The following is a 26,513-nucleotide window of genomic DNA, read 5'->3' on the forward strand; positions in this document are numbered from 1 at the left end:
CTCCAACGGAGTCTTGTAGCAGGAGTTGCTCTGTAATGAGGTTGATACCATGGAAAGCAGGGGTTAGGAAAGAAGGAAAGGAGTACTGAAGTAGGAGACTATTAGATATGCAAAACTCCTTTTTCACTAATCTGTTCAGGTCCATGCCATGGAGGAGAGATCTATCAATGGCTACCATTCGGAGGGCTGTGGGCCACCTCCAGCCTCAAAGGCAGGATGACTCTGAGTACCAGTTGCAGGGGAGTAATGGCAGGAGAGAGGGCACGCCCTCAACTCCTGCCTGTGGCTTCCAGTGGCATCTGGTGGGCCACTGTGCGAAACAGGATGCTGGACTAGATGGGCCTTGGGCCTGATCCAGCAGGGCTGTTCTTATGTTCTTATGAAAATTAGCTTCCATTTTGCCTTAAGCCTAAGTCTTTGCTTAAAAAGTAGTTGTTTGACTGGAGATGCACTATGAAAAAAAATCTGAGAAATCTGTTCTATTTAATTTCAAGCTTCTTTGATGCCATGTATAATCTGTTTAATTAGATTCCAAAAGAAATCACGACAGCTGATTGGCAAGAATGCAAGCCATAATATTCTTTATAGTTTTGCGTTGTTGAAGTATTTTTTTTACAATGTCATAAAACAATCAACAAATGCTACTCAACCATCCAAAGTTCTTCAGAAATAGCAAAATCCTTCTAACTACAAGTATGTTCAAAGCAATTGTTTGTGGTATGTGTTGACAGATAATGAAAAACTGCCATCTGCTGTTAAGAATTAAGCTTCTTTTCAAGGTGGCTTGGTCAAGCATAAATAAAGTACAATGATACCAAACATTACAACACAAAGAAGTTTAGACAGACAGTGGGGAGTTAATAATAAGTTTGCAAGACTGGAACTAACATTATCACCACTTTCATGAAAGTGCCAAAACTATTTAAGCCATTTCCAAATTGACAAGCGCTGGGTTTTCAAGCATGAACGCATGTTGAGGAGAACAACGATGTGCATTGCTACAGACATATCAACATACAGGATTTATAGCTCTCTGGACAGTTCGATACATAACTATGATACTACATTTCTTAATTTAAAGAGAGCCTGGTCATGCTTTTCCATGTTTTAGAACTGAATACTATTCCATGATCAAAACAAGCTCATTTCCCCAAATTTCAATTTATTTTCTGACCTTTGATTTGGCTTTCACTTCTAGCAACATATTTAAATCAATAGGCAAGTGGGAAGGCTGCATCATTAAGCAGAGCCAGGCTCCCATCCATGGACAAGCAGCTGCAACCACATAATGTAGAGATGCCTTGCTTAACAATTCCAACCACACCTATAAAAGAAAGGGGAAGAAGGTCAATACAATTTAAAATATATGTGCTCTTCATGACAAGTTGCATTGTTGATTATGACAAGTTTCTTTGATTTCTTTAAGGCTTTTCAGTGCACAAGATTTCTCACAATTGCCACAGACACATTTTACAGCATTTGATACTGCACAGTACAGATTAAAATAAGGTAAGTACACTAGCAGAAATAACAAAACGAAAATGATGCACCACAATATTTATAAAGAGGATAAGGACAAACTTAAGGTACAAAAAGGATACATACCTTATGAATGAGTTCCAGAATCTCTTGATTACTTTCTAAAATACAGAACTGAAAGATGTGTCTTAACATGTCTTGCAAAATTGGAATAAGCCAGGCTGCAGAACTCTAGAAACAGCAAATAAGAAACAAAGTTGAGAAAAGCATCTTAAAGGCCATTATTACACTGAGCTAAAGATTATGATACTGAGATATTAATTACAGCATGCTGCATCTTAACTTGCTATTTTAATTGTGATTTAATTTTTTTTGATGGCTTCAATATTTATCAACTTTGGATTTGTTTCAAAGAATCAAGTTAAATACAAGGCTTCCGCATAATTAGAAATAAAGTGCACCCATTTTTCTCTTGCTCCTATTTCAATAAACTAACTACAAGATAAATGGTTATCACCTGATCTTGTGTGGACAATAGGGTAAACAGGGTTTCCAATGCTGCCTTCCGAACAGATGATATTGTATGATGTAGGAATGGCCACACACGTGGTACCAGAACTGTAAGTGACTGTTGAATACTAAAGTGGGGTGGGAGAAGATGTAAAGTGTGGACAACATGTTTATATTAAGAAACAAAATGCATTCTACATGTCAAGTCAAGATACTGGTGCTAAGAACAAGCATTACAATGAAAGCACAAGAACAGGCAACCCTTAAATTACTGTAGCCTCTATCCCTCTGCAGCATCCTTAATCCTTTCCTTTAACCACTTCTAGAACCTAATGGCGCAGCGGGGAAATGACGTGACCAGCAAGCCAGAGGTGGCTGGTTCGAATACCCGCTGGTATGTTTCCCAGAATGTGGGAAACACCTATATCAGGCAGCAGCAATATAGGAAGATGCTGAAAGGCAGGAGACGGCAATGGTAAACCCCTCCCGTATTCTACCAAAAGACAATCATAGGGCTCTGTGGTCACCACACTGACTCGATGGCACACTTTACTTTAGAACTCCAGGCAACGTAAACAATACTTTTACATTTAAAGTTTGGCATTTTAAAAATTATAAAATGTATTTCAAGGTTATAATAAGAATTTTTTACTACCTTAAAAAATGCAAAGTGAAACAGAAAATTAAAGATCTTCCATAAGGAAACTAACTATATGGATTACCTGCATTTTTGGAACTGAGAATATGTCAAAAGCGATGAAAGAAGGGTCATGATGCTGTTTGTGGAAGCTGTCAGGTCATCCAGTTCTAGGAGTGCATCCCACAATATACTTAGAATGAAAGGTACCTACAAGTACAAGTTCCAAAGAGAGCAAGATTGGTTGTGTTTGCACAACAGACAATAAATCTTGTGGCACCTTAAAAGATCAATACATCTATTGGATAGATGCATGTCTTGGTGTCCTCAGTTGGCAGATTATGGGGTGTTGTTTTTTAACAACAGAGAGAGAAAGTAGAGAAAGCAAACAATACAAGTACAAAGATTAAAACACTGAGGCAAGTTACTTTCACAAAAGTAACTTGCCTGGGCACTTATTTGAAGGACAGGGTGGGGGATAAAATGTCACTGTTTACTACTCACTTCTTGTGGCTGTAGGTGGACAAGACTTTCCACTACTGGAACTAAAGATGCTGCTGCAACAGCTCTGACATCATCATCTAGATCCTGAAGACCTTCAGTTATTGCAGGCAATACTTTAGGCAACAAAGTAACAATTAAGTCCTGAAAAAGCAAGAACCATCAAGGATCAAATAAAACAGCAGGTGTGTATACCTGCAAGCAGGAGTATCCAAGCGTACAGAGCCTAGTACCTAGTCTCACTGTCTTAGAGCAATACCATCCCTAAAACCAACTCTTCCTCACCCCCAAACTAGGTAAGAAAAATCTGTGCAATTCGCCCTGCCTACTTCATTGCAGAATTCACACATGTGCAACATCTTTATTTCAATATGCAACATATATATTCCAATACGTCCCAAAGCAGAACACTTAAGCTTCCCACTATTCCAGGAAATCTGTAAATAAAGCAGTACCACTCTGAAAAATTCTAAAGCAAGTTACCTGCCGAATTGCCAAAGCATACTTTATGCCTAGCAGGCCACCATGCCTCACTTCCCACTGTTCCTGTGTAAGCAACTTTAGCAGGATAGTCACAGTTTTATGAACTCCACTCTCATTCATATATTTTAGGACTACTCCCAAAGTCTGAGCACAAGTCTCTCGTACTGGTGCCACAACCTAAGATTTAAGAAGAAGAAGTGGGGGAAAACAGAAGAATATACAGGCATTTTAAAATTAAGCCTTCACTGCAACAGGAGTATGGTTTCAAAAATAGTACTTACTTCATCGGAAACAAAGTCACCAAATCTGTCTAATGCAAACACACAAAGCAGTCTGATAGCCAAGTCTTCAAGCCAGTCTTGGTGTTGCTGAATCATCTATTTAAAACACAGTAAGTGTTAAATTGGTGAAATGTTTAGATGTTCTTAGCCTTCTTCCTTTTACAGGCTCTCACAATAGCAAGTATACTCCATTCAACATGCAAAATTAATGCAAAGTTTTTTTGCAAGACAAATGAAGTTACCATGTTGTGCTACTGGTGGGACAACAACTAGGGATGTGCATGGTCCGGACTGGTCCGGACCGGCACCAAGGTGGGGGGTCTACCTTAAAGGGTGTGTGGGGAGTAAGAACTTACCCCTCCTGCCGCTCTTCCCCCTCCGGCGCTGTAGTTTTAAGTGAAGTTTTTGGGGCGGCAGCATTCCTCACTGCCGCCCCTGCCCCCGTCGTTGCCTGGAACTCTCCGTAATAGCAACACGCATGCGTGCGTGGCGGCGCGTGCACGCCTGTTGCCGCCATGTGCGCGCGCGCCGCCTACGTCACACGCATGCTGCGTGTGACATAGGTGGACGCGCATGGCGGCAACAGGCACGCGCGCACCGCCGCCATGCACCGCCACGCGCGCATGCATGTTGCTATTACGGAGAGTTCCAGGCGACGACGGGGGCAGGCGTGGCAGTGAGGAATGCTGCCGCCCCAAAAACTTCGCTTAAAACTACAGCGCCGGAGGGGGAAGAGCGGCGAGAGGGGTAAGTTCTACCCCCCCGCCCTTAAAGGTAGACCCCCCCTCGGTGCTGGACCACCAGACCGGTCCAGCTCCGAACCGGTTCGGAGGCCTCCAACATGGCCTCCGGACCGGTTCGTGCACATCCCTAACAACAACAATATTGGTTGTTTTAGGACAGGGATGACTGTAGAAAAGCAAGGAAACATAAAGGACTCCTCAACAAAGGAGCATTGGTTACTTAAGGCTGCTTCTTGCTGCTGGATTTGAGGACATCTCATGTGCGTTATCCTTCCCACATGCTCCAGAGGCAGGACTATGCAAAATAGCTAGCACAGCTTTAAAAGCCTGGGAAGGATAACCCTGCCTAGTTCTGACTAGCCAAGCCCAAAAACAGAGAAGCCAAGTAACATCAAAAATAAAGTTTATAATGATTAATTTACACTTGAGTGCACTGAAAAAAAACACAAGTCAGTCAGTCCCTACAGTAGACCCAGGTAGACCAAGTGGGTGAGTTGAGATGTCCTCAAATCCAGCAGCAAGAAGCAGACTTCATGGTAAGAAACCAATGCTCCTTTCTCTGCTGCTGGATGAGGACATCTCATGTGGGGCATGCCACAGCCGACTATCCCAAATGGGAGCACCCCGGTCTACCGCGGAGGAAGTACATGTTGTAGCACACTTCTGCCCAAAGTTGCCTCTGTCGATTAGGGATGTGCTCGTATCATTTTGGTGCCTCTTTGAAGAGGCACCAAAACGATTCGGCTCCCTGCTGCTGAAACATTTCAGCACGGGACAAGGGGTTCCCTTAAGAGGGGGCAGGCAGGTCCTACTTGCCCATCCCCCAAGCCTCCGCCACCCCATTGCAGTGCTGTTCCCATCCAAGCTTCTCCATGAAAGCAACAGCCTGTGCCGCTTGCCCCTTTAAAGCGCCACGCTGCGGCAATGGGATGCTTCTCTCAACATGCATTGATGCCATCTGCGGGACCAGCATGCTGTTGCTGGCCCTGCCAATGGCATTGAGGCATGTGCTGATGCCATTTGCGTGCTGACGCTGTGCGAGGGATGCTGGGGGAAGTATCCCATCGCCGCGGTGTGGCGCTTTAAAGGGGCAAGTGGCACAGGCTGCTGCTTTCATGGAGAAGCTTGGATGGGAACAGCACTGCAATGGAGCAGTGAAGGGTGGCGGAGGCTTGGGGGACAGACAGGTAGGACCTGCCCACCTCCGCTTAAGGGAACCCCTTGCCACCCATGGGATGGTGCCGAAGCAACTGGGTGCACATCCCTACTGCTGATAAATAGTCATCCATCTTACAGTGTCTTGTGAATGCAGACAGAGAAGATTATATTGCTGCTTTACATATCTTGGAAAGAGGAGAGAAGGCTGCTCGCTGAATGCATGGAAATGTGTAAAGGAACTTTAAAGCTTCAAGTCTCATATGCTAAAGCGAAACAGGCCTTAATCCATATATCTATAGTAGATGCCGGTGCTTTTTGCCCCATGGACGTAGGCAGGTAGGTAGGAGACAAGTAGAGCCTCAGAAGAATGGAAAGAAGCTGTTCGTTTGAGGTAAGCCTTCAAGCAATGATGGACATACAAATTGTACCAGGAGCATTCTGAGGGATATGATGGTTTTGGACAGAAAGTTGGTAGAACAATGTCTTGGGAACAATGGAACACGGATGGAACCTTTAGAACGAATGGTTTTGGAATCAACTGTACCAGAGTCAGGGGGAAATACATAGATGCTTTTTTATAGACAGAGCTTGCAGCTCTGAAACCCTTCTTCCTGAAGTTATTGCCATGAGAAAAACAAGCTTGAATGACAACAAAGTTAAGTGGTATCAGATGGGTTTGAATAGTGACACTTGTAAGGCCCGGAGAACTGTTTGCAGATTCCAAGATGGAAAGTGATGGACCGTTTGGTGCAGTTTGGTCTGAATTCAGAACAAACCATGCTAAAGTCAGAATCAGAATCATTTTATTTGCAGCCATAAGCCAAACGGAATTAAAACTATTGACTGTTAGCAGGCATATATATATACACAACATAAAGTAACTATAAGATACACAATCGGTCTCATAAAACCCCATGACGAGACGTCAGTTTCATAACCCCATATAAAAATTTAGCAACCAGTTTTATAATACTCTCATTAACATCAGCAAGACATAAATTAAGATAAAATGAGTCAGGTCTGCCTGGAAACTGAACAAATAAGGGGGTCAATAGTTCTTTCCTTGAGTCACGAAACAGAGGGCAGTATAAAAGTACATGAGCAACTGTTTCTAAGCAGCCCTCACCACAAAAACATAGCCCCGATACAGAGGCATCCTTGCAAAACCTTCTAAGGAGCAAGACAGAGGGTAGAACATTCAGCCTGGCTCTTGCAAAGGTTGACCTCAGTTTGACCAGATGAAGCGTGGAAAGATATTTGGCAGGATGATTATGAGCAGGAAGGGAAATACCAAGATATATGGGAGAACAACATCTATTTGCTAGGGAGACAAGGTGTTGATACTCAATGTCTCTAAGACAGGTCGTAATAGCCTTGGCACTGGTAAAAGAGAGAGACAATAAACTGGAGGGAGAAAGCCCCAAACTCAGCACTTTTTTGGTAACCACAGATAGCCAGGAGTTAGGGAAGTTGTCCCTCCACATAAATTGGATGTACAATGATCCCAGAGACCCAAGTCAGAAGTTAAGCCAGCGAATTAGTGTAAGTTCCCAAGCCCGACAGGCAATGGAATAGGAACCTGACTCCAGGCACAAAGCGGCATAAGAGACACATTTCGGCACTCTAAAGATGGCTCCGAGAAATCTGGACTGAATAGAATCCATCTCTGACTATATCCCCTGAATCCGAAGTGGAGCCCCAAAGAGCATTTGAGCTACAATTTTGACTCAGAACACTCTGAGATCCATAGGTATGTATTGACCACTTCTAGTGGGGGGAAACCAAAGAAAAGCATATAAAGTGGAATGTGCAGTATGGATCGCATGTAAACGCTGAGATTTCCAATTAAGGTTTGACTGGAAATAAATACCAAGGTATTTAAACGTAAAAACCTGGTCAATCTTGATATGATTGATACTCCAGCTGTAAACCTTCCTGGCGTTTGAAAACACCAGCACCTTAGATTTAGCAAAGTTGATGGTAAGATGGTTATCACTGCAATATTGGGCAAACGCTCTCAAAAGTCTGAGGTGACTAATTTGGGTCTGGGACAGAAGGCTAGAATAATCTGCATATAGGAGCACCGGAACCTGATGGTCTGCCAACTTGGGGTAGTGAGCGTCCACCTTATTCAACTCAGAGGCCAGGTCATTAATAAATAAATTTAAAAGGGCTGGGGCCAAAAGACAACCTTGCCTGACTCCTCTAGACGTGGCAATGGGGTCTGTCAGAGCCCCTTTCAGGTCAAACCTGACACGAATAGAGGAGTCAGCATAGAGTTGTTTTTCAGAAATAACTGAAAATGCCATGCTAAAGTGAACCAGTTCAGCTGAACCAATCGATTGGGTCAGTCGGTTCAACAAACTGGCTCGAACCTATTTGAAGTGTTTTGTGATTCAAATGTGCAGAACCATTTAAACCAGCCTGGTTTGTGGCGATCTGGTGATCAAACTGGTTCTGCACATCCGTATCCCTGAGAAACCATTTCACGTAAGCCTGAAAGATAATACTTTGATGACCGTTTGGAACAAGAAGACCTGAAAGGGCAGTTGCCTGTATTTTCAAGGTGTTCGCTTTTAAGCTTTTCTCTAGGCCATCCTGTAGGAAACCTAGAAGCTCTTTGATCCCACAGGATTCCTTATATCTCTGGTTCCTTTTTCTCTAATGTAAGAAGGCCTGCCAAGTGAATTGGTAAATGCAGTTAGAGGATGCCTTCCTTGATGCCAAGATAGTGTCCATTATCGTAGAATAATATCCATAATGGGTCAGGATGTTTCTCTTCAGGTGGTTAATTTTAACTACGGCAGGTCATGAGACCATATGGGACCTTGCTGTAGTAAGTCTGGCGATACAGGGAGGAACCATGGATCTGATACTGAAAGATGGAGAATTTCAGAAAACCAAGGTCTCCTTGGCCAGAATGGGACTATTAGAATTACTTCCACTTTGTAAAGGCACACCTTGAAAATAAATCAGCTGAGCAGGGGTACTAGAGAGAAAGCATATAAGAGTTCCTGTGGCCATATTGTTGACAGAGTATCCACTGCTTCCGTGCCTTTGCATGGGAATCAGGCAAAGAAACTTTTGAGTTCTGTATTGTCTAGTGCAACGAACAGGTCTACCTGTGGAGCTTCAAAGTGTGCGATGATCAGATTGAATATATGGCAATTGAGGCTCTATTCCATAGGGTGGATTTCTGTTTGGCTGAGCCAGTCTACTTCAGTGTTTAGTACTCCACTCACATGAAGAAACCAAAGAGATGCCAGATGCATATCTGTCCACTGGAAGAACCACTTCCTGATGCAAAGACCAGGATCTGGTGTGTCCCCCACCCCCACCCTGGTTGACATGTGCTTTTGCTGTGCTGTCCATGCGAACCAGCACATTTGTGCCTCAGAAGATGTTGGAAGGCTACAAATGCTAGGCATATCACTCTCGGTTCAAAGCAGCTTATGCTGTGCCTCCTTTCTTCTGGGGTCCATTTACCCTGGGCTGTGTTTTGGAGGCAGTGAGCTCCAACACTAGAGCACGGTTAGGGATGTGCATGAAACAATTCAGTGCGTCCAATAGGGATGCATCAAATCGCTTTGGTGCGGCCTCCCAAAACATTTTGGCGGGGCGGGGAGCAAGACCTTTAAGCACGAGAAAAGCAGATCCTTACCTGCTCCTCCACTGCCAAACTGTATTTCCTGCTGCTGTGCTGAGTTGCTCAGGTCCACATGTGGCTGCTGCACTGCACCCAGAAGCCTGCCCTTGGTGTGGGACACACATGGCCACCACGCATGTGTGGCAACCATGTGCATGGTCAACATGGGGTTGCTGACCATGCATATGGCCGCCGAGTTCAGACTTCTAAACACTGCAACAGGAAATAAGGTGGGGTGGTGGAGAGCAGGTAAGGACCTGCTTTTCTTGTGCTTAAAAGGTCCCACTCCCGCTCCCAATTCTGCTGAAATGCTCCATGCACATCCCTAGCATCGGTCATCAAGATGATATGGGGCAGATCTAGGAAATGTTTTGCCTTGGTAAGATGGCCTGGTGTTGTCCACCAGTCCAAGGAATGGAGGAGATTGGGAGGCACCAGAACCTTCATCAGGCTCTTTTGCACTATTGCTTTCTGATAAGCAAATAAAAACCACTGCAGGGGTTGTAATAAAATCTGGCCCAATTCACAGAATCAAACATTGCCACCATAAGACCTAGGAGGTGTGCTAGTGTCAACAATGGGACCCTCTTGTTTGAAAGTATCAATTGAATGATGAACAGAATTTTCTAAATACGATCCTGAGGTAAGATCGGCCTGTCTAGGGTGATGTCTATCAGAATCCCCAGGTGGTGCTGCCTTTATGCACAATCATCTTTGTGCTATTTCTTTTTCTTCTATTCTGCTATCACCTGGTATTGCTATGTCAATTATTTTCACTTGTTTTTCTTTCTTCTCGACTACAGTTATATCTGGTGTATTGTGTGGCAGATGTTTGTCTGTTTATAGTCGGAAGTCCCATAACATTTTTACATCTTCATTTTCGACAACTTTTTCAATATTATGGTCCCACCAATTTTTGGCTACAGGTAGCTTGGATTTTTTGCAGATGTTCCAGTGTATCATCCCTGCTACCTTGTCATGCCTTTGTTTGTAGTCAGTCTGGGCAATCTTTTTAGAACAGCTGATTAGGTGGTCCACTGTTTCATCTGCTTCTTTACAAAGGCAGCACTTGCTGTTTGTTGTGGATTTTTCGACTTTGGCTCTTATTGCATTTGTTCTTAGTGCCTGTTCTTGCGCAGCCAGTATTAAACCCTCTGTTTCTTTCTTTAAGTTGCCATTCTTAAGCCATTGCCAGGTCTTGGTGATGTCTGATTTTCCACTTATATTATGCAAATATTAACCATGCAGGGGCTTATTTTTCCTTTTTTTTGGCTCAGTTCTTGACTTGTTCTTTCTTGTAGGCCTGCTTTCTTTCATTGGTGTTGAATAGTTTCATGTTATTGACGTGCATCTTCTTCACTGTCCTTGAAGTGCATCTTCTTCACTGTCCTTGATATATTCTGCAAGGCCTCTTTTCTCCTCCTCTGTTTGATGGACTTGCAGCATTCCTCTTCCACCTGAGCTGCGAGGGAGGTAGAGCCTATCTGCATCACCGCGGGGGTGCAGAGCATGATTGATGGTCACGATTTTCCTGGTCTTACGATCTAGAGTCTCTAGCTCTGCCTGGGTCCAGTCTATTATTCCTGCAGTGTATCTCATAACAGGTATAGCCCAGGTGTTTATGGCTTGTATGGTGTTCCCGCCATTGAGTTTGGACTTGAGGATTTTTCTAACTCTCCTGATGTATTCTCTTCCAATTTTTCTTTTAAATTCAGTGTGTGCAATGTTATCAGCCTGGAGAATGCCCAAGTATTTGTAATGTTCTTTCTCTTCCAGGTTCTTGATCTTGCTTCCATTGGGCAGTTCTATTCCTTCTGTTTTTCTTATTTTCCCTCTGTTCATTATTAATGCAGCACACTTGTCTAGTCCAAACTCCATTGCTATATCGCTACTGAATATACGGACAGTGTTTAGCAGTGATTCGATTTCTGACTGGGACTTTCCATACAACTTCAGATCGTCCATGTACAGCAGATGGTTGATTTTACTTGATGCTTTAGATGTTTGGTATCCGAGGCTTGTTTTGTTTAGTATTTGTGAAAGTGGGGTCATGGCGATTACAAACAACAGAGGGGATAGTGAGTCCCTTTGGAAAATGCCTCTTCTAATGCTAACCTGTCCAAGTGTCTCGCCATTGATTGTTAACTGTGTACTCCACATGCTCATTGCATTTTTTTTATAAATATCTGAATGTTTTTGCTGACACCAGTTGTTTCTAAACATTTTAGTATCCATGTGTGAGGCAATGAATAGAAGGCTTCCTTGTAGTCAATCCATGCAACACTTCGATTTGTTTTTCTTCTCTTGCAGTTTTCTAAAATCATTTTGTCAATCAGCAGCTGGTCTTTTGTGCCTCTGGTGTTCTGGCAATTTCTTTTCTGTTCAACTGGAAGCTGTTTGTTAGTTAATAAGTGTTGCATCACTTCATCTGCTATTATTCCAGTTAATAATTTGAACACGGTTGGCAGGCAGGTGATCAGTCTATTATTACTTGGAACTGCACCTTTTGCTGGGTCTTTCATTATGAGATGAGTTTTCCCAGTTGTTAGCCATTGTTCAATATCACCGCCTTGCATAATGTGATTGAACTGTTTTGATAGTTGTTTATGAAGGCTTGTTAGGTGTTTAAGCCAAAAGCCATGCAGTTCATCGTCGCCTGGCGCAGTCCAATTTTTAATTTTCTTTGCTCTTTCACTTATTAATTCTGGTGTTATTATTAGATCTTGCATTTGTTGGTTACATTTTTTGACCTCTTTCATCCAGCCTGCTTTTTTATTATAATCTATTGGATTGTCCCATAATTTCTCCCAGAATTGTACTGTTTCTTCTTTATTTGGTATTTCTACATTTCTTGCAGTTTCTCCTTCTATGCTTTGGTAGAAACGTCTCTGATTCGACTGGAATTGCAGATTCTGCCTGTGTTGTGTAATTCTGGCTACATATCTGCTAATCTTCTTTGACACTGCTGTTATTTGCTGCTTTATTATTTCCAGGACTTAATAAAGCAGCAAATAACAGCAGTGTCAAAGAAGATTAGCAGATATGAACCCAGAATTATTAATTATTATTAATATTAATTATTAATATTAATAATTAATAATATTAATATTAATTATTATTAATATTTACTTATTTATTTATTTACTTGCATTTATATCCCACTCTTCCTCCAAGGAGCCCAGAGCGGTGTACTACATACTTAAGTTTCTCCTCACAACCCTGTGAGGTAGGTCAGGCTGAGAGAGAAGTGACTGGCCCAGAGTCACCCAGCTAGTATCATGGCTGAACGGGGATTTGAAGTCGGGTCTTCCCAGTCCTAATCCAGCACTCTAACATGTTTGGTCAGCAAGTGTGAGACGGGAGTGACCAAGAACCCGTTTGGGGATTGGAGGTCAACTCTATTCTGTAACCGAATTGCAGCACTTGCTTATCAGTGGTGGAGAGCTTCCAAGCATGGAAATACTCTCTTAAGTGCCACCCCCCACCCGAAAAGGCATGGAGTCAGGGGACTGTTGCTTGGTTGTTTTGGACTGGACTGTGAAGTCCTGACATTGTTGGCCTGATGATTTATTGTTTGAACTGAATCTGTTCCAATAGGGGTGCTGTGACCGACTGTTCTTTTCCTTTGGGCTGAATTGGGACCTCAACGGACCAAAGGACTTTAATTTTGTCTACCGCCCTCTCTATGAGTGTTGGGGAGAACCTCTCTTATCCTTGGTTTCAGTGAGTATATCCTTCAATTCCTCATCCCTTAGAACCCTCAAAAAGGCACTGAGGATAGATAAGAGCAAGCAGTGGCACCCACCTGCCAATGTTTTACCCATACGCTGTGTCTAGCCACAACTGTGGATGCCATGGAATGAGCTGCAAAATGCACAGAGTCCATGGGGGCATGAGCAATAAAGGCTTGCGCCTTATGGATCTTTAACATGTTTTAACTGAACATGATCCTCAGGTGGGTTCTGAATCAAATCATCTAACCAGAGGAGCGATGCTCTGGAAATGATTGTGGAATCATTTGTCTATTCGGGTGGGGGGGCACTTAAGAGAGTATTTCCATGCTTGGAATGATCGAATAGACAAGGATGAAGCCTCATGTGCTCTCCTAAGTGGTGCCTCAATCCTTTTATCATCTCAAAGCCATTTTATCTCTATCTATCTCTCATTCTCTATGCTGTATCTGTGGCTAATCCAGTGTGTGGCAGCTCTCGCGAGAGTTTGCGATCAGAAGCATCTTGATGAGTGGGAAGTGGGGATTCCATATGCAGATAGGGAGGAGGAGCCTGTGATGGTTAAGGACAGTTGGAATGCAACTGTTACTGGTCAGAAGATGTTCTTGATTGTGTGTATAAATATATATAGACAGGATAGTGGGCAGGAGTCTGCGAAGAGTGGGGTTGTGAGGGAGGAAAGAGCCCCTTCAGGAAAAGGAGGCTGCCATTGTGTGAATTAGATGAAGTAACAAGATCTGTTAACTCGGGAAGGAAGGAAGAAAAAAAGGGGAGGGGAAGAAAGGCAGAGGGGAAGAACAAGTGGAGAAGAGAGAAAGAGAGGAAAAGAAGGGAGGGGAAGAGAGAAACAAGAGTGAGGGATGGGTCTGAGCCTGTCAGCGGCCTGAGGGGAATTAGCAGCCATGGTGGCACCTACTGGCAGCAAGGAAGGACCCAGTCAACCACTGCTGCTGCTTGGGGATATCAAGGCCATTGGCAGGAGGCAGCAGGCAGGCAAGGGACAGGCCCAGGCCTGTCAGTGGCCTGAGGGGAACGAGCGGTCATGGCGGTGGCAGCAGCAAGAAAGGGCCCCGTCAACCACTGCTGCTGCTGCTCCTGTGGAGAGGAGCAGGAGTGGGGTTCTGGTGAGGGTGGGGAGGTCGCTGGGGATAGGGGGCTGCAGCTTGGCCAATAGGCGCCAGCAACACTGTAGCCGCGACCAAGAGGGGTGAGGGGGATGGAAGCAACCGGATGGAGGACAAGGAGCAGGAGTGCAGCTCAGGTGAGGGAAGAGAGATCTCTGAGGTGAGGGGGGCTGTGGCAGGGGGTGAGGGGAACAATCAAGTACTAGAGAGCAGATGCTCTGCATGGGTTAAGTTAGTTTATTATTTCTCTATGTAAACTGCTTTGGATACTTTGTTGTTGTTTATCTGATGAATCTCTAAAGGGAGCTGTCTCTATTCTTTGGGAGTACCGCCACCACTGGTGCATCAGTGGGAGGAACCTGCTCTGGATTCTCGCGCTCTTGTGCTCCTCTCAGTACTTTCAGTATGGCTCTTGCTGCAAGGCCCTAAAGTCCCGGATGAAGCCATGCCTCCCCCTTGTGCCACAACCATTCTGTTTCACATGTGTGAAGGCAATTGAGGGTGGCACCAGAGTAGAGGGCACTCCAACACTTTGGGGGAGGGTCTTCCACAACTGTGGCTACTGCCATCCCAACTCTGGGCCATGTTGGAAGAGTATCATCTCCTGAAGTGTCCTGGCACTCCTGACTGTCTCAACAGGTCTCACAGCGGGAGACCTGGAGTTTCCTCCTCACAATTTCTGGCAACAGCTAGGACCTAGTGGTGCTCAACGTGCTGTTTGGGGGTATACACAGTTGAAACTGAGTGCTAGTCTTTCCCTTAGGAACGAGCACATTGTGGATCTTCAGCCCTGATCACGGGATGATTGAGAGACTGGCTCCAGATAAAGTAAAGATTGAAAAGTTAAAAGGAATTTTTTTTAAGAAAATGAGAAAGTAGCGCTGAAATATAAGCAATAATGAAGAAAATGAAGTAACAGACAAAAAAGCAGTGAAAAAGATAAAGAGCAAGGCTTTTGAGAAGTAGAGAGAAAAGGCTGTCTTTGGCGCTGAACGAGGGATGAAAGGAACTGGGCGAGGTTATCCTTCCCAGGCTTTTAAAACACTGCTATTTAGCTATTTAGTCCTGCCTCTGGAGCATATGAAAAGGATAACCCACATGAAATGCCCTCATCCAGAAGCAGAAAAAGGGTAGTTATACTCTGCAAGGTACAGTTGCCCCATCTTAACAATTAACAGCATGCAAGTTTTTTTTTTTTTTAAAGCTATGCTTGTAATACAAGATTGGAACTATATCACTATTCACTGTTACAAATATTTATATACCACTCTTCAACCAAAGTTCCCTAAGTGGTATATCCAAGAGTCTTCAATGCAACTACATTCACAAACAATTTGGCTTTACCAGAAAGTTGGGTTATTCTGTATATGCAACAGAATAAAATGGTAGAATAGACAGTTCCCACTTTAGGATAAAAGGGAGTGCTCCCCCACATAACACAAACTCCCTGCCATTAAAAAACAGCACACCAAGAGGAGGAAAGTTTTAGCCCAGCGCTCCCCCTGCTATATAAGTTTCAACTTGCAGGAAAAACAGGTTGCTCACCTGTAACTGATGATCTGGTAGAGATCCGTCAACATCCATAAGAATGGGGTTCTGCACCTGCGCGGGAATCATGCGGTAGCCATGCTTCGGCTTGTTGAGGTGCTCAAGCCCCGCCCCCATGCCAGAGCGTGCTATTTAAAGGCAGGCTGGATGCGACATCCCTCAGTTCTTGGACGACCGCCATGGAGGATGACCATCCAGGCAAGCAGGTGAATTCAACATTGATGACAGAGTACCAAGGGCAATGGCATGCACACCACCACACACATAGCAAAGCACTACTACTGCAGAGGGGAGGTTGGGAGGGTCTTATGGATGTTGACAGATCTCTACCAGATCATCAGTTACAGGGGAGCAACCTGTTTATCTGGATCGAGATCTGCTGACAGCCATAAGAATGAGTGAAGGAGAGGTGCTCTCTCTCCTTCTTTATTTCTAAATGTTGATGACAGAACCCAGGTATATGTCCCTCTTCTGCAGTGGGGATGGCTTGGGAGGGTCTTATGGATTCAACGGATCACTTCCAGATCATCTGTTACAGGTAAGCAACCTGTTTATCTGGATCGTGATCCATTGATTCCATAAGGAAATGGGTGAATAGTCAGCTTCTCCACCATGGTGGTGGGTGCAGAAGAGGGACATATACCTGGGTTCTCTCATTGACATTTAGAAATAAAGAAGGAGAGAGAGCAAGGAAGAAAGCAAGCCATAGCAGACTGTCTATTGGTAGCAGTCCACACAGAAACTGACAGGAGGACGCCCAACTGTTCAATATAACAGACTCTAAAGGCGCGTGAGACAGTTGGGCGTCACGAGGAGCTACTTAGTCGGCCCACGAGGTACCTGAGCAGGCGCAGAACCCATTTCCTTATGGAATCAACGGATCACAATCCAGATCATTATGTTCCTCACCCAAACAAATCAGGCACAGGGCCATGGAGGTCCTTAGAGGGAAGTTTGGCATTACAGCACTCACACCTCTTAAATGATTTCTTCTCTTCAGCCATTTCAAGTCCTTTCCGTGGGTCAAAGCCAGTCTTAGTTCGTCAGCCGGTCCAGGTTAGAAGTTAAGATTAATTCGTCAGCCAGAAATGGGTCAAAACACTGATATCAGTTCGATTTAAAAAAAAATAAAAATGAAGAACTCACGAGGAACTTTCCGACTAAAAGGCGGCAGACCGAGGTCCAAACGCAAAGGTGGTCGGAAAAGAACCAAGGGACGTTGCGTCCAGCTCTCACAGAGACGTAAGTTTTGGGCAGTATAAACATATGTTAAATAAATAAAATAAATAGCACGCTCTGACATGGGGGCGGGCCTTGGACGCCTTTACAAGCTGAGGCATGGCTACTGTGTAGTTCCTGCATGAGCGCAGAACCCCATTCTTCTGTCTGTTGATGGATCTCGACCCAGATCTTTTTGTTTATGCAGGAGCAAACTATAAATGCAATTCCCCCATCTCGCAGCCTGAAGTAGCACACTTTGTCCTACAACCTCAGCACTCCACCACTTTTGCGGCTTTGAAAGAACCAGTAACAAGTTCCAAATTACTTTATTTAAAACACCACGCTCTTCCAAAAGTCAAAAATTAATGATGGAATATTAATATAAGATTATACTATATTATATTACACTAACTGAGCAAAGAGACACCTTTTAAATTGGTGATACTCTTATATTTAGCCAGGGGAGTGCAACTGGCCCTATCCAACCCCAGCACAGCATCCCTCCAGTGGCTGTTGCTGGTGTCTACCTTATATTTCTTTTTCAGATTGTGAGCCCTTTGTGGACAGGGGACCATCTTATTTATTTATGTATTATTTATTTTTCTATGTAAACTGCTTAAAGAATTTTGTTGAAGAGCAGTATATAAATATTCATAGTAAGTAGTAAGTAATATGTCTAAAAAAGAAATCATTCTGTATTGCTCGAATAAAAAGTTCTCATGGTTAAAATTTCTGTTAACAGCTATGTGTTTTAATAAAGAGGCTAGGAAGAGAACGAGTCTAGACCAGTGGTTCCCAACCAGATGTTGCTGAACAACAACTCCCATCAATCTTCAGCTACAACTGATTACAGCTGGGGATGATGCAAGTTGTAGTTCAACAACATCTGGAGGCCCCCAAGTTGGGAGCCACTGGTCTAGAATATTGCAAAATAAGCTATGGTCATGTTTAATTTGTTCAGTAGTAAAAACAAACAAAAACCAACTCACACAGCGATGAAAATTCAAATTTCAAAAATTTTAGAACTCCAAAAAGTGAATTTTGCGACTCCATTTTCCTTAATAAAAGCTTATATGAAGATGCACAGCTTTGACCACCAGAATATCTCGGAATGCTAAATTTGTATTATCTAAGTTTGCATACTAAACTTGCTCACCTCTTCAACAGTGCTGTCTCCTACTTTACCTCCACTTTTCCCATGAGTTTTAAGTACCTCTCTCAATCCAACACCTGCACCATGTCGAATCTAAAAAGTTGCAAGAGCAAAACATCAGCTAAGTAGTAGTTTTAGTCTGTTGCAGCAAAAACAGTCTTGTAGCACCTTAAAAACTAACACATTTATTTTAGCACATGCTTTTGTGGACTACAGATCACTTCGTCAAGTGCATGTCCTCACTAGGCAGAAATACATACACACAGCTGCCAAACAGCCTTATTTTGGGGTAGCACAGAGAGCACCCCTCCATCCTCCATGTAACTGGAACTGTGGGATCACATTCTCCATTTTGGAAGCTTCAGTTCATGGGACCATGAACTTTTCACCTACCCATATTTGGCAATGACTCACAGCTGGTTGCTTGACATGAGTAAAACATGGAGCAATGCACTCAGAGGTTGTAATAGCTATGACTGCAAGAGGCCATTCCCGACCTCTCTCTTTATCTTAAGAGAAAGCAATCAACCATCAAGTAGACCTAATTCCAAAAGGTACACTGCAAGAGAAGAAAATACTCCCTTTTCACAAGGAAGATAGCACTGCTAGTACTCTATGCAGCAATCCAAATAAGAGCAACATTTCCCAACCCACCATCAACAGCTTAATTGGCTGTCAACAACCAGAGCGGAGACAGCCCATTAAAACCTAAAAATATATTTCTACCTGGAGTGAAATCTCCATCTCAAGATAAGCCTTAAACCTAGCTATTCACATTTATACACACACTTCCACAAGCCACTCTTGCTTTGTTTGGCAGGCCATACCCAGGACTAATCAGTTCATGCAACTATGAACTTCATAGCTCTACCCGTGTTTCTGCCTCTTCAGGGCAAGAGCATGGCTTGGGCATTGCTTCCAGGCACGTTTTAGAGTATATGTATTCCTGAACAAGCCACATGGCCTTGGAATCTGTACAGATCTTTACTCTGCTGGTTCTCAAGAGTGAGTTGTAGCCCTTTGCTCCTTGCCATTTCTTTGTCCTGCCTTTATAACTGTTTCCTCTGAGGAGACTTGCAAGTACACAACACACACCACCAGACCAAGGAGAGGCAAAATTAACCTCTTGCCTCAGAGTCTCCTCGCTCCCTTCTCTCACCTCTCTTCCTGCTTCCAAGCGCTTTCTACAGAAAGCCTTAACCTGCAATTCGGACCTTAAGCTAAATTACCCTGAGTGAGATTCTTGTCGAAGAATCATTAATAGAATCATTAAAATTCTATTGCCTTCCCTGACTAAATTCTTGCCTTCCTGTACTCCTTATCCTTAATAAAACTGTTGTATTTCATTTCTGCCTCCTCAGCATTTCCAAAACGCAAAACTTGCTCAAATGGATACTGAAGACAAACTTCTCCGTCTAATCAAGCTAACTCCCCACGCTAAGCCAAAAGCATAGTTGGAGTGTTTCGCCAGCATTTGCCATTACCAACATTCAGGTAATGTTTAGCAAGAAAAAAAGCGAAATGCAGGCAGCATAATCTATTACTAATCTTATATACTTTTAAGCTTTACATAGAATTATCACAACTATGTCTTTTACATTTCCCAACTCTGTTATGTACAAATTTTATTTGTAAACATAACATTAATGATGTTTTTGTTATTAGGCACATTTTTCCTTTATACCCATGAATGTATCTATACCTGCCTACTCGAGGATAACACTTCATGCATCTGATGAATCAGACTCTAATCCATGCAGGTTTATGTTAAAGTAAATGTTTTCGTCTTTAAGGCACCGTGAAATAACTTTATTATTTAAGGGTAAAACAGATTAAGATCCTAGAGATTTAAGAATGGAAGTCATTATATGAGGGGTGTGTATGCAAGTGTGTGTGTATAAAATAACTGGAGTCAACTGGAAATACACATTTTTACACAAACAGGAAGCAATACTAAAAACAAATTATTTAAAAATATGTTTGACCCTAATTTAAGATTATTATGCTTCAGATTGCTAATAAATGCATAATTAAGTAGCAAAAGCAGAAGCAGTAGTTTACAAACTGCTAGATCTGTAGCCATGTTTAAGTTGTTAAGAACATATGATGTTCCTTAGTGAGGCTACTTGAGCCATTCCCAAAGAAAGAAATATGAAAACCAGAAACTATAATACTTAGTGCTTTCAGCAAATATTGTGTTGGAATTCTTATCATCCATGTTGTATAAGGAACAAATAAAATGAGATGTAGTGGTCTTGAATATGGATTGTTAAAACCTGGCAAAGGATTCCAACTATTATGCTATGGCTAATATAATTAAACTTACTAAGTGGACTAGAAACATTCTGTGACATACAACCATGAAATAAAGCACCGTGTATATGAAGGTCTGTTCCTGTCAACCCAATATCAAACACAAGTTTACCTCCCATGATGGGTTAAAGAGGTCATTGCACACTTCTTCACAAAAACTTTCCAAAGGCCATTCATTGGTCTAAAACAATCAAAAATGAAGTGGGGAAGAATAAATTAAGTGATCGAGCACACAACCCTCAAGTCATTCAGTTACACAATTAAACTGAATCTTAATCTACAGTTTAAATTATTGCCTGGATTTAATTACAGGATACTAAAAGAAAATAACTGTTTATTGGCTGATCCAGAGAATAGGAAAAGCATTTCATCTTCACATTTTTATAATCAGAATACTGAACTTCTATAATTCTAACTTCACCCTCCTCTCACCTCAATTATTAATTCTGCTGCCTGCTGTTTTTTTCTGCATTTAATTTTGCCCGCATTTCCCATACTTACTTCATTGGCTTGCATTTCCATATTATATCAGTTTTAAGTTATTACTTTTTATTTTTTAAATGTCAAAGAGGAGACGAGGAGGGAAAGCACACAAGCCTATACAATGGCCGCCTTCAGACATAACGTGAAACCAGAGGCAACCATGCCAGAGGTTCAAGATTTTGCCTGTCTGAATGCGTGAAGTTGAGGTTTCATCACCGAGCCACAGGGTGGTTTTAGCCCCCAAACCTGAATTTGAACCTTCAGTCAGCTCTTGGTTTTGCCTCTGAAACCTCAGGTCTAAAAGTCTCCTCTGGTTTGTGCAAGCTGCACAAACGAGAGTTGAGGGTAGGAAGTTTCCCCCTCTTTTCTTCTAGATTGGCTGACGTGGCTTTCCTTCATGTGAAGGAGGGAGCCCACACAGCCAGTTCCTCCCCGCTTGCAGTCTCCCAGACTGCAGATAGGGATCGTCTGGGAGTGCAGCGGGGGGAATGGAGGCAAACTGCAGGGCTGTTGAACCCTGCATATGGTTTGCTGTTCTGTCCGAAGGCGGCCTATGTTTTAATAATATTTTTAAACGTCTTTTCTCAGCTGATACTTTCCTCTTGATTAGACATAACACTCTTCTTCCATGTGATGTTTTCACTGGATGGATTCAGATGCAATGGTGGCATCTGAGGTTGTAGATACTCTGGGTGTGTGTGCTCCTCCCCATCTACACGTTAACCTCTACTTCTGTTGTAGATATGCTGAGATTGGTGGGTCTGGATAACACAACCAATCTTAGTAAATACTGCCCTACTGAGGGAACCCAATATCTGTAATTGAGATTTGAAGCAACTTATAGATGTGGGATTCTCTGAGGGAATACCAGAAGCTAGAAAGGAAGTAGAGGCGGGGAGGGGGCAGAGCACATGCTCCCGGGGTGGCCATAACCACTGGTGCTACCATTCTCTCAGTCTCCTTTCCCTTTCCTTAATCCCTTCTCCTTTCCTAAACTTTAGGTCTCTTTTTAAATTTTAGTTTGTGAGCAGGGTCTATCTTTTTACATGTAATTTCAATACAAGGCCTTCTTTTCAAAGCTCTTTATACATAATGGCAGACATCCTAATGCTGCGTTAGTGCAAGGGAGCTGCTTGTGCTAACTCAAACTTGAGTTTCATATTAGTGCTGCATAGCACAAACATGTTTGTGACTCTTGCTTGTGACAACAGGTGTGCAACCTGTGACATGCTCAATATTTTAAAGGGAAACAAACAGTGTAGTTTTGAAAATCCCAGTGCCTTTGTGTAGCTATGCGACTTTTTGTGCTAGTGCAACTTTGCTTACCATGCAAACACAATGTTAGTCAGGATGTCAGGCAATCAGGTGAGTCTCACCATCAGTGAGACTCACCGAAATGAGGTCTGCGGGGAGAGCAGGCTTAGCCCTGGCTGGCTGGATCGGCTGCCCACACAACTGCCGGTTCCGTCATGGAGCCGGCGGGGCTGTGGGGACTGGGGGCCGTGCAGCCCCCAGAAGTCCCAAGATGCCCCACGCAAGTGCATGGGGCATCCTGGAGACACCCCCAAGCCACGGAGGTGTACTCGTGTGTTGCTGCAGCACGGAGTCACGTCATGGCGGCACATGATCCAGAAGCCCAGGTTAACGGAGCGCTCACTTTGCTAACCTGGGCTAAGGGGAGGGGTAAAGAGGGCTAGCTGCCAGGAGCTGCACGGTTCCCGTTGCAGCACACGTTAGCCCGAAAGCAGGCTAGGCTCCCTTAGCCCGCTTTCGGGTGATTGTGAGAATCGCCTCATTAAATAGTATTAACTAAAAACTAAATGAAAACAAGACAAAATCACCAAAACAGAATGGAAGTGGTAATCCTGTGCATCAATTAAGCACATTTAAATCCTACCAATTTCAACAAGAGCCACATATGCATAGGCTGCAACACAAGTTCACAAAATGCTTTATTTATTAAAAATTTCTTGTATACTGCCTGCTCCAAAGTCTCTAGGCGATGAATAATAGCCGCAATAATTAAAAAGGAAAAAAATTAAAGGGCAAATGCCTGGTGAAAAATGTAAGTTTTAAGAAGGGCCTTAAAAGCCACTAAGGAGGGGGTTGAATGAATTGGGGGGGGGGTTGATCCAAAGAAGAGGGGTGGCCACAGGCAACCATAATGATGATGGGTGAACCCCATATGAGCCCAAATTTGGAAGAGTCTGGGCTTGCCTCATATTGGGATGAGGTGTTTTGATTTGAGGGAGTTCATTATCTAACATCATTGAATTTTACATTCCATAGTTACTCTTTTTTCAATGCGAAAGAGTTTGGTAGGTACTCAGTTATCCTGGGGGATAGATTGAGCTTAAAATAATTAACTCTGGTTGGATTGTGGTGCTAAATTAATTGGTTAAGAGGGTATACTGTACCTCTTCTGGTATATTATCCACTAGGAGTTTGGAGTCAGGTGTAGACTGATTGAGGATAACATTTGCAATTTTTCTTCTCTTTTCTTCTGGCTCCCCATCAGTGCTATCATTACTAGAAAGAAACAATGAAATGTTTTCATGTTTCCAAAGTGCCAAGCAATTTAACAGAATAGTTATTTCCAAAAAAAGAAGTCTACTGGACACATTATTATAATAAATAGGAATGATAAATAAGTTGGCAATTTCTAACACACATTAGCTTCTATACAGCTGTCCGATTATTCTGCTCTGCCCTCTCATACAAATGTGAATGGATAGGGTGCGGTTTGCACTAATATATTAGCCCTGTTCAAGTGTTAGCCCCACTCCCACACTCCACAATTATAGCGTTTGTCTGCAGAGACAAACAGATTCAAACAGATTCACACAGATTCTTCCCATGATGCAGAATGCTGGGGTACCCCAGTGTTCTGAATCATAGGAAGAATCTGTCCACAAGAGTACAGCTGAGGGGGCTTCTCAGCACATAGGTGAAAGAGGACCCTCTTGGGGGTTCTATATGCGAGTACAGCATCTCCAGTTTCTATAAATGCCTAAACAGGGCTATTGCAATGCCACTTTCAAATTATATTTATTTATTTAAAATATTTCTATACCACCCAAAACGTGCATCTCTGCAAGATAAACAGGTTGCTTACCTGTAACTGACGATCTGGTAGGGATCCGTCGACATCCATAAGAATGGGCTCTGCACCTGTGTGGAGACCATGCAGTAGCCATGCTGTAGCTTGTTGAGGCATCCAAGCCCTTCCCCCATGCGTGCAACGTGCTATTTAAGGGCGGCTGGACGTTGCATTCCTCAGTTCTTGGATGAACGCCCAAGTGGACGACCATCCCTTAGAACAGGTGAGTTCGTCAACAGGTGAGCACATCAATATCAAGGTCAAGCTTTCAAACAAAGGTATGCACATAGCAGAGAGCACTACTGCAGAGGGGTTGGCTCGGAAGGGTCTCATGGATGTTGATGTATCTCTACCAGATCATCAGTTATAGGGATGGGTCCGGACCGGTCCGGAGGCCATTGTAAAGGCCTCCGGACCGGGCCGGTCTGGGTGGAGGGGGTTCCTTTAAGGGCGGGGAGGGTTTACTTACTCCTCCCGCCATTTTGCCCCCTCCAGCGCTCGTATTTACTGTAGAAATGCTCCTGTAGAAATATTCCTTGAAATGAAATGTAGAAATACTGTAGAAATGCTCCTTACTGGTCCTCAATGCAAAAGGCTCCGACAAGCTTTCTGCGCATGCGCACGTGGAGCGCGAGCTTTATGTCTCCCCGACGCCGGAGGCCCGGTCTACCCGGCCTCGGCCCCTGCCGGCGGGTAGACCGGGCCTCCGGCGGCCAGAGGCCCGGTCTACCCGCCGGGCCGAGGCCGGGTAGACGGGGCCTCCGATCGCCGGAGGCCCAGTCTACCTGGCCTCAGCCTGGCGGGTAGACCGGGCCTCCGGTGGCCGGAGGCCCGGTCTACCCGCCGGCAGGGGCCAAAGCCGGGTGGACCGGGCCTCCAGCGTCGGGGAGACGTGAAGCTCGCGCGCTGCGTGCGCAGAAGGCTTGTCGGAGCCTTTTGCATTGAGGAGCAGTAAGGAGTATTTCTACAGTATTTCTACATTTCATTTCAAGGAGCATTTCTACAGGAGCATTTCTCCAGTAAATACGAGCGCTGGAGGGGGACAAGTGGTGGGAGGGATAATTAAACCCTCCCCGCCCTTAAAGGAACCCCCTCCACAGTGCCGGACCGCAGCTGTGCGGTTCCGTGCACACCCCTAATCAGTTACAGGTAAGCAACCTGTTTATCTGGATCGATAGCAACCTGTTTATCTCGATCTGGATCAAGATCCATAAGAATGGGCGATTAGCAAGCTCCCTAAGGAGGAGGGTGCAGGAGTACTATTGCAACACCCGCTTCAGTACACTTCTCCCTAAGTTAGCCTCTGGAGTAGAGCACATGTCTATGGCATAGTGTCTAATGAAAGGCGTGTCCGAGGACCAAGTCGCCGCTTTGTAAATGTCCTGGAAGCTGATCCCCGAGAGGTGTGCCGCCCAGGAAGCATAAGCCTGAGTGGAGTGGGCCTTGATGACTGTTGGCGGAGATTTCTTCTGTAGCTTATACGTTAGTCGGATAAGCTCGACCAACCACCTTGATAGACGTTGTCAGGATAAACAGGAGCCTTTTGAACCGCCCTTTTAGGCGACAAATAGGCAAGGCATTGTCCTAAAGTCTTTTGTGTGGTCCAGATAAAAAAGCAGTGACTGCTGGACATCTAATGAGTGCATTGCTCGTTCCAGGGCTGAAGTTGGGGCCCTGAAAAAGGTTGGAAGGACAATGTCTTGGTTCAAGTGAAAATCCGAGACGACCTTAGGAAGAAACTCGGATCCAGGCGCATGAGGACCTTATCCGGGTAGAACCTTGTATAAGGTGAGTCTATCCTCAGCGCTGTCAGTTCACTCACCAGTCTTGCCGTGGTGACAGCCACTAAGAGGGCTGTCTTGAGTAAGAGCAGTCTCATGGTTGAAGCAGCCATAGGCTCAAAGGGGGCCTGTGTCAGAGTAGAGAGCACCAGAGACAGGCTCCACGGTTCAGCAGGAGGCTTGACTGGTGGAAACAGATTAGATAGGCCCTTCAAAAATGCTTTGCGTTGCAGGTGCAAGAACAACGTTTTGCCTTTGTATCCTCGGTGTCTAGAGGATAGGGCCGCCAAATGAACCTTAAGGGAAACAATGGCCAAGCTCTAGGATTTCAGCTGCGATAAGTAGAACAGCACATCTTTCACAGTAGCCCGCTTGGGCAGGAAACCATGGATTTTTGCATTTTGAATCTGAGCCACTTTGATGTGTAATTCCATCTGGTAGAGAGCTTTCTCTGATTCAACAGAATTGAATCTAGGAGTCTATTAGCCAGGCGGTTAGACAAAGTGTTTTGACGTCCGGGTGCAGCACTTGCCAGTTGTCCTGGGACAGGAGGTCCGGGACTCGAGGTAGTGGATAGTACTGGTTCTTCGCTAGTCTGCGTACTTGCAGAAACCAAGACTG

General features: G+C 44.0%; 1 protein-coding gene across 2 annotated transcripts in view; it reads right to left on the reverse strand.

Moving 5' to 3' along the window:
• Window positions 1-26,513, reverse strand: part of BTAF1 (B-TFIID TATA-box binding protein associated factor 1) — a 113,775-nt gene that overhangs the window by 63,551 nt on the left and 23,711 nt on the right. For both annotated transcript variants that reach the window (XM_053308218.1, XM_053308219.1), the window contains exons 7-16: window positions 23,429-23,540; window positions 20,641-20,709; window positions 18,219-18,308; window positions 3,892-3,987; window positions 3,611-3,787; window positions 3,131-3,271; window positions 2,712-2,836; window positions 1,997-2,117; window positions 1,606-1,710; window positions 1,175-1,324 (exon numbers count right to left, since the gene is read on the reverse strand). In XM_053308218.1, coding sequence (XP_053164193.1) covers window positions 1,175-1,324; window positions 1,606-1,710; window positions 1,997-2,117; window positions 2,712-2,836; window positions 3,131-3,271; window positions 3,611-3,787; window positions 3,892-3,987; window positions 18,219-18,308; window positions 20,641-20,709; window positions 23,429-23,540 — 1,186 coding nt within the window. The remainder of the gene's footprint in view (window positions 1-1,174; window positions 1,325-1,605; window positions 1,711-1,996; window positions 2,118-2,711; window positions 2,837-3,130; window positions 3,272-3,610; window positions 3,788-3,891; window positions 3,988-18,218; window positions 18,309-20,640; window positions 20,710-23,428; window positions 23,541-26,513) is intronic.

This window comes from Hemicordylus capensis, chromosome 3 (genome assembly GCF_027244095.1).
Source record: "Hemicordylus capensis ecotype Gifberg chromosome 3, rHemCap1.1.pri, whole genome shotgun sequence".
Classification (NCBI taxonomy): domain Eukaryota; kingdom Metazoa; phylum Chordata; class Lepidosauria; order Squamata; family Cordylidae; genus Hemicordylus; species Hemicordylus capensis.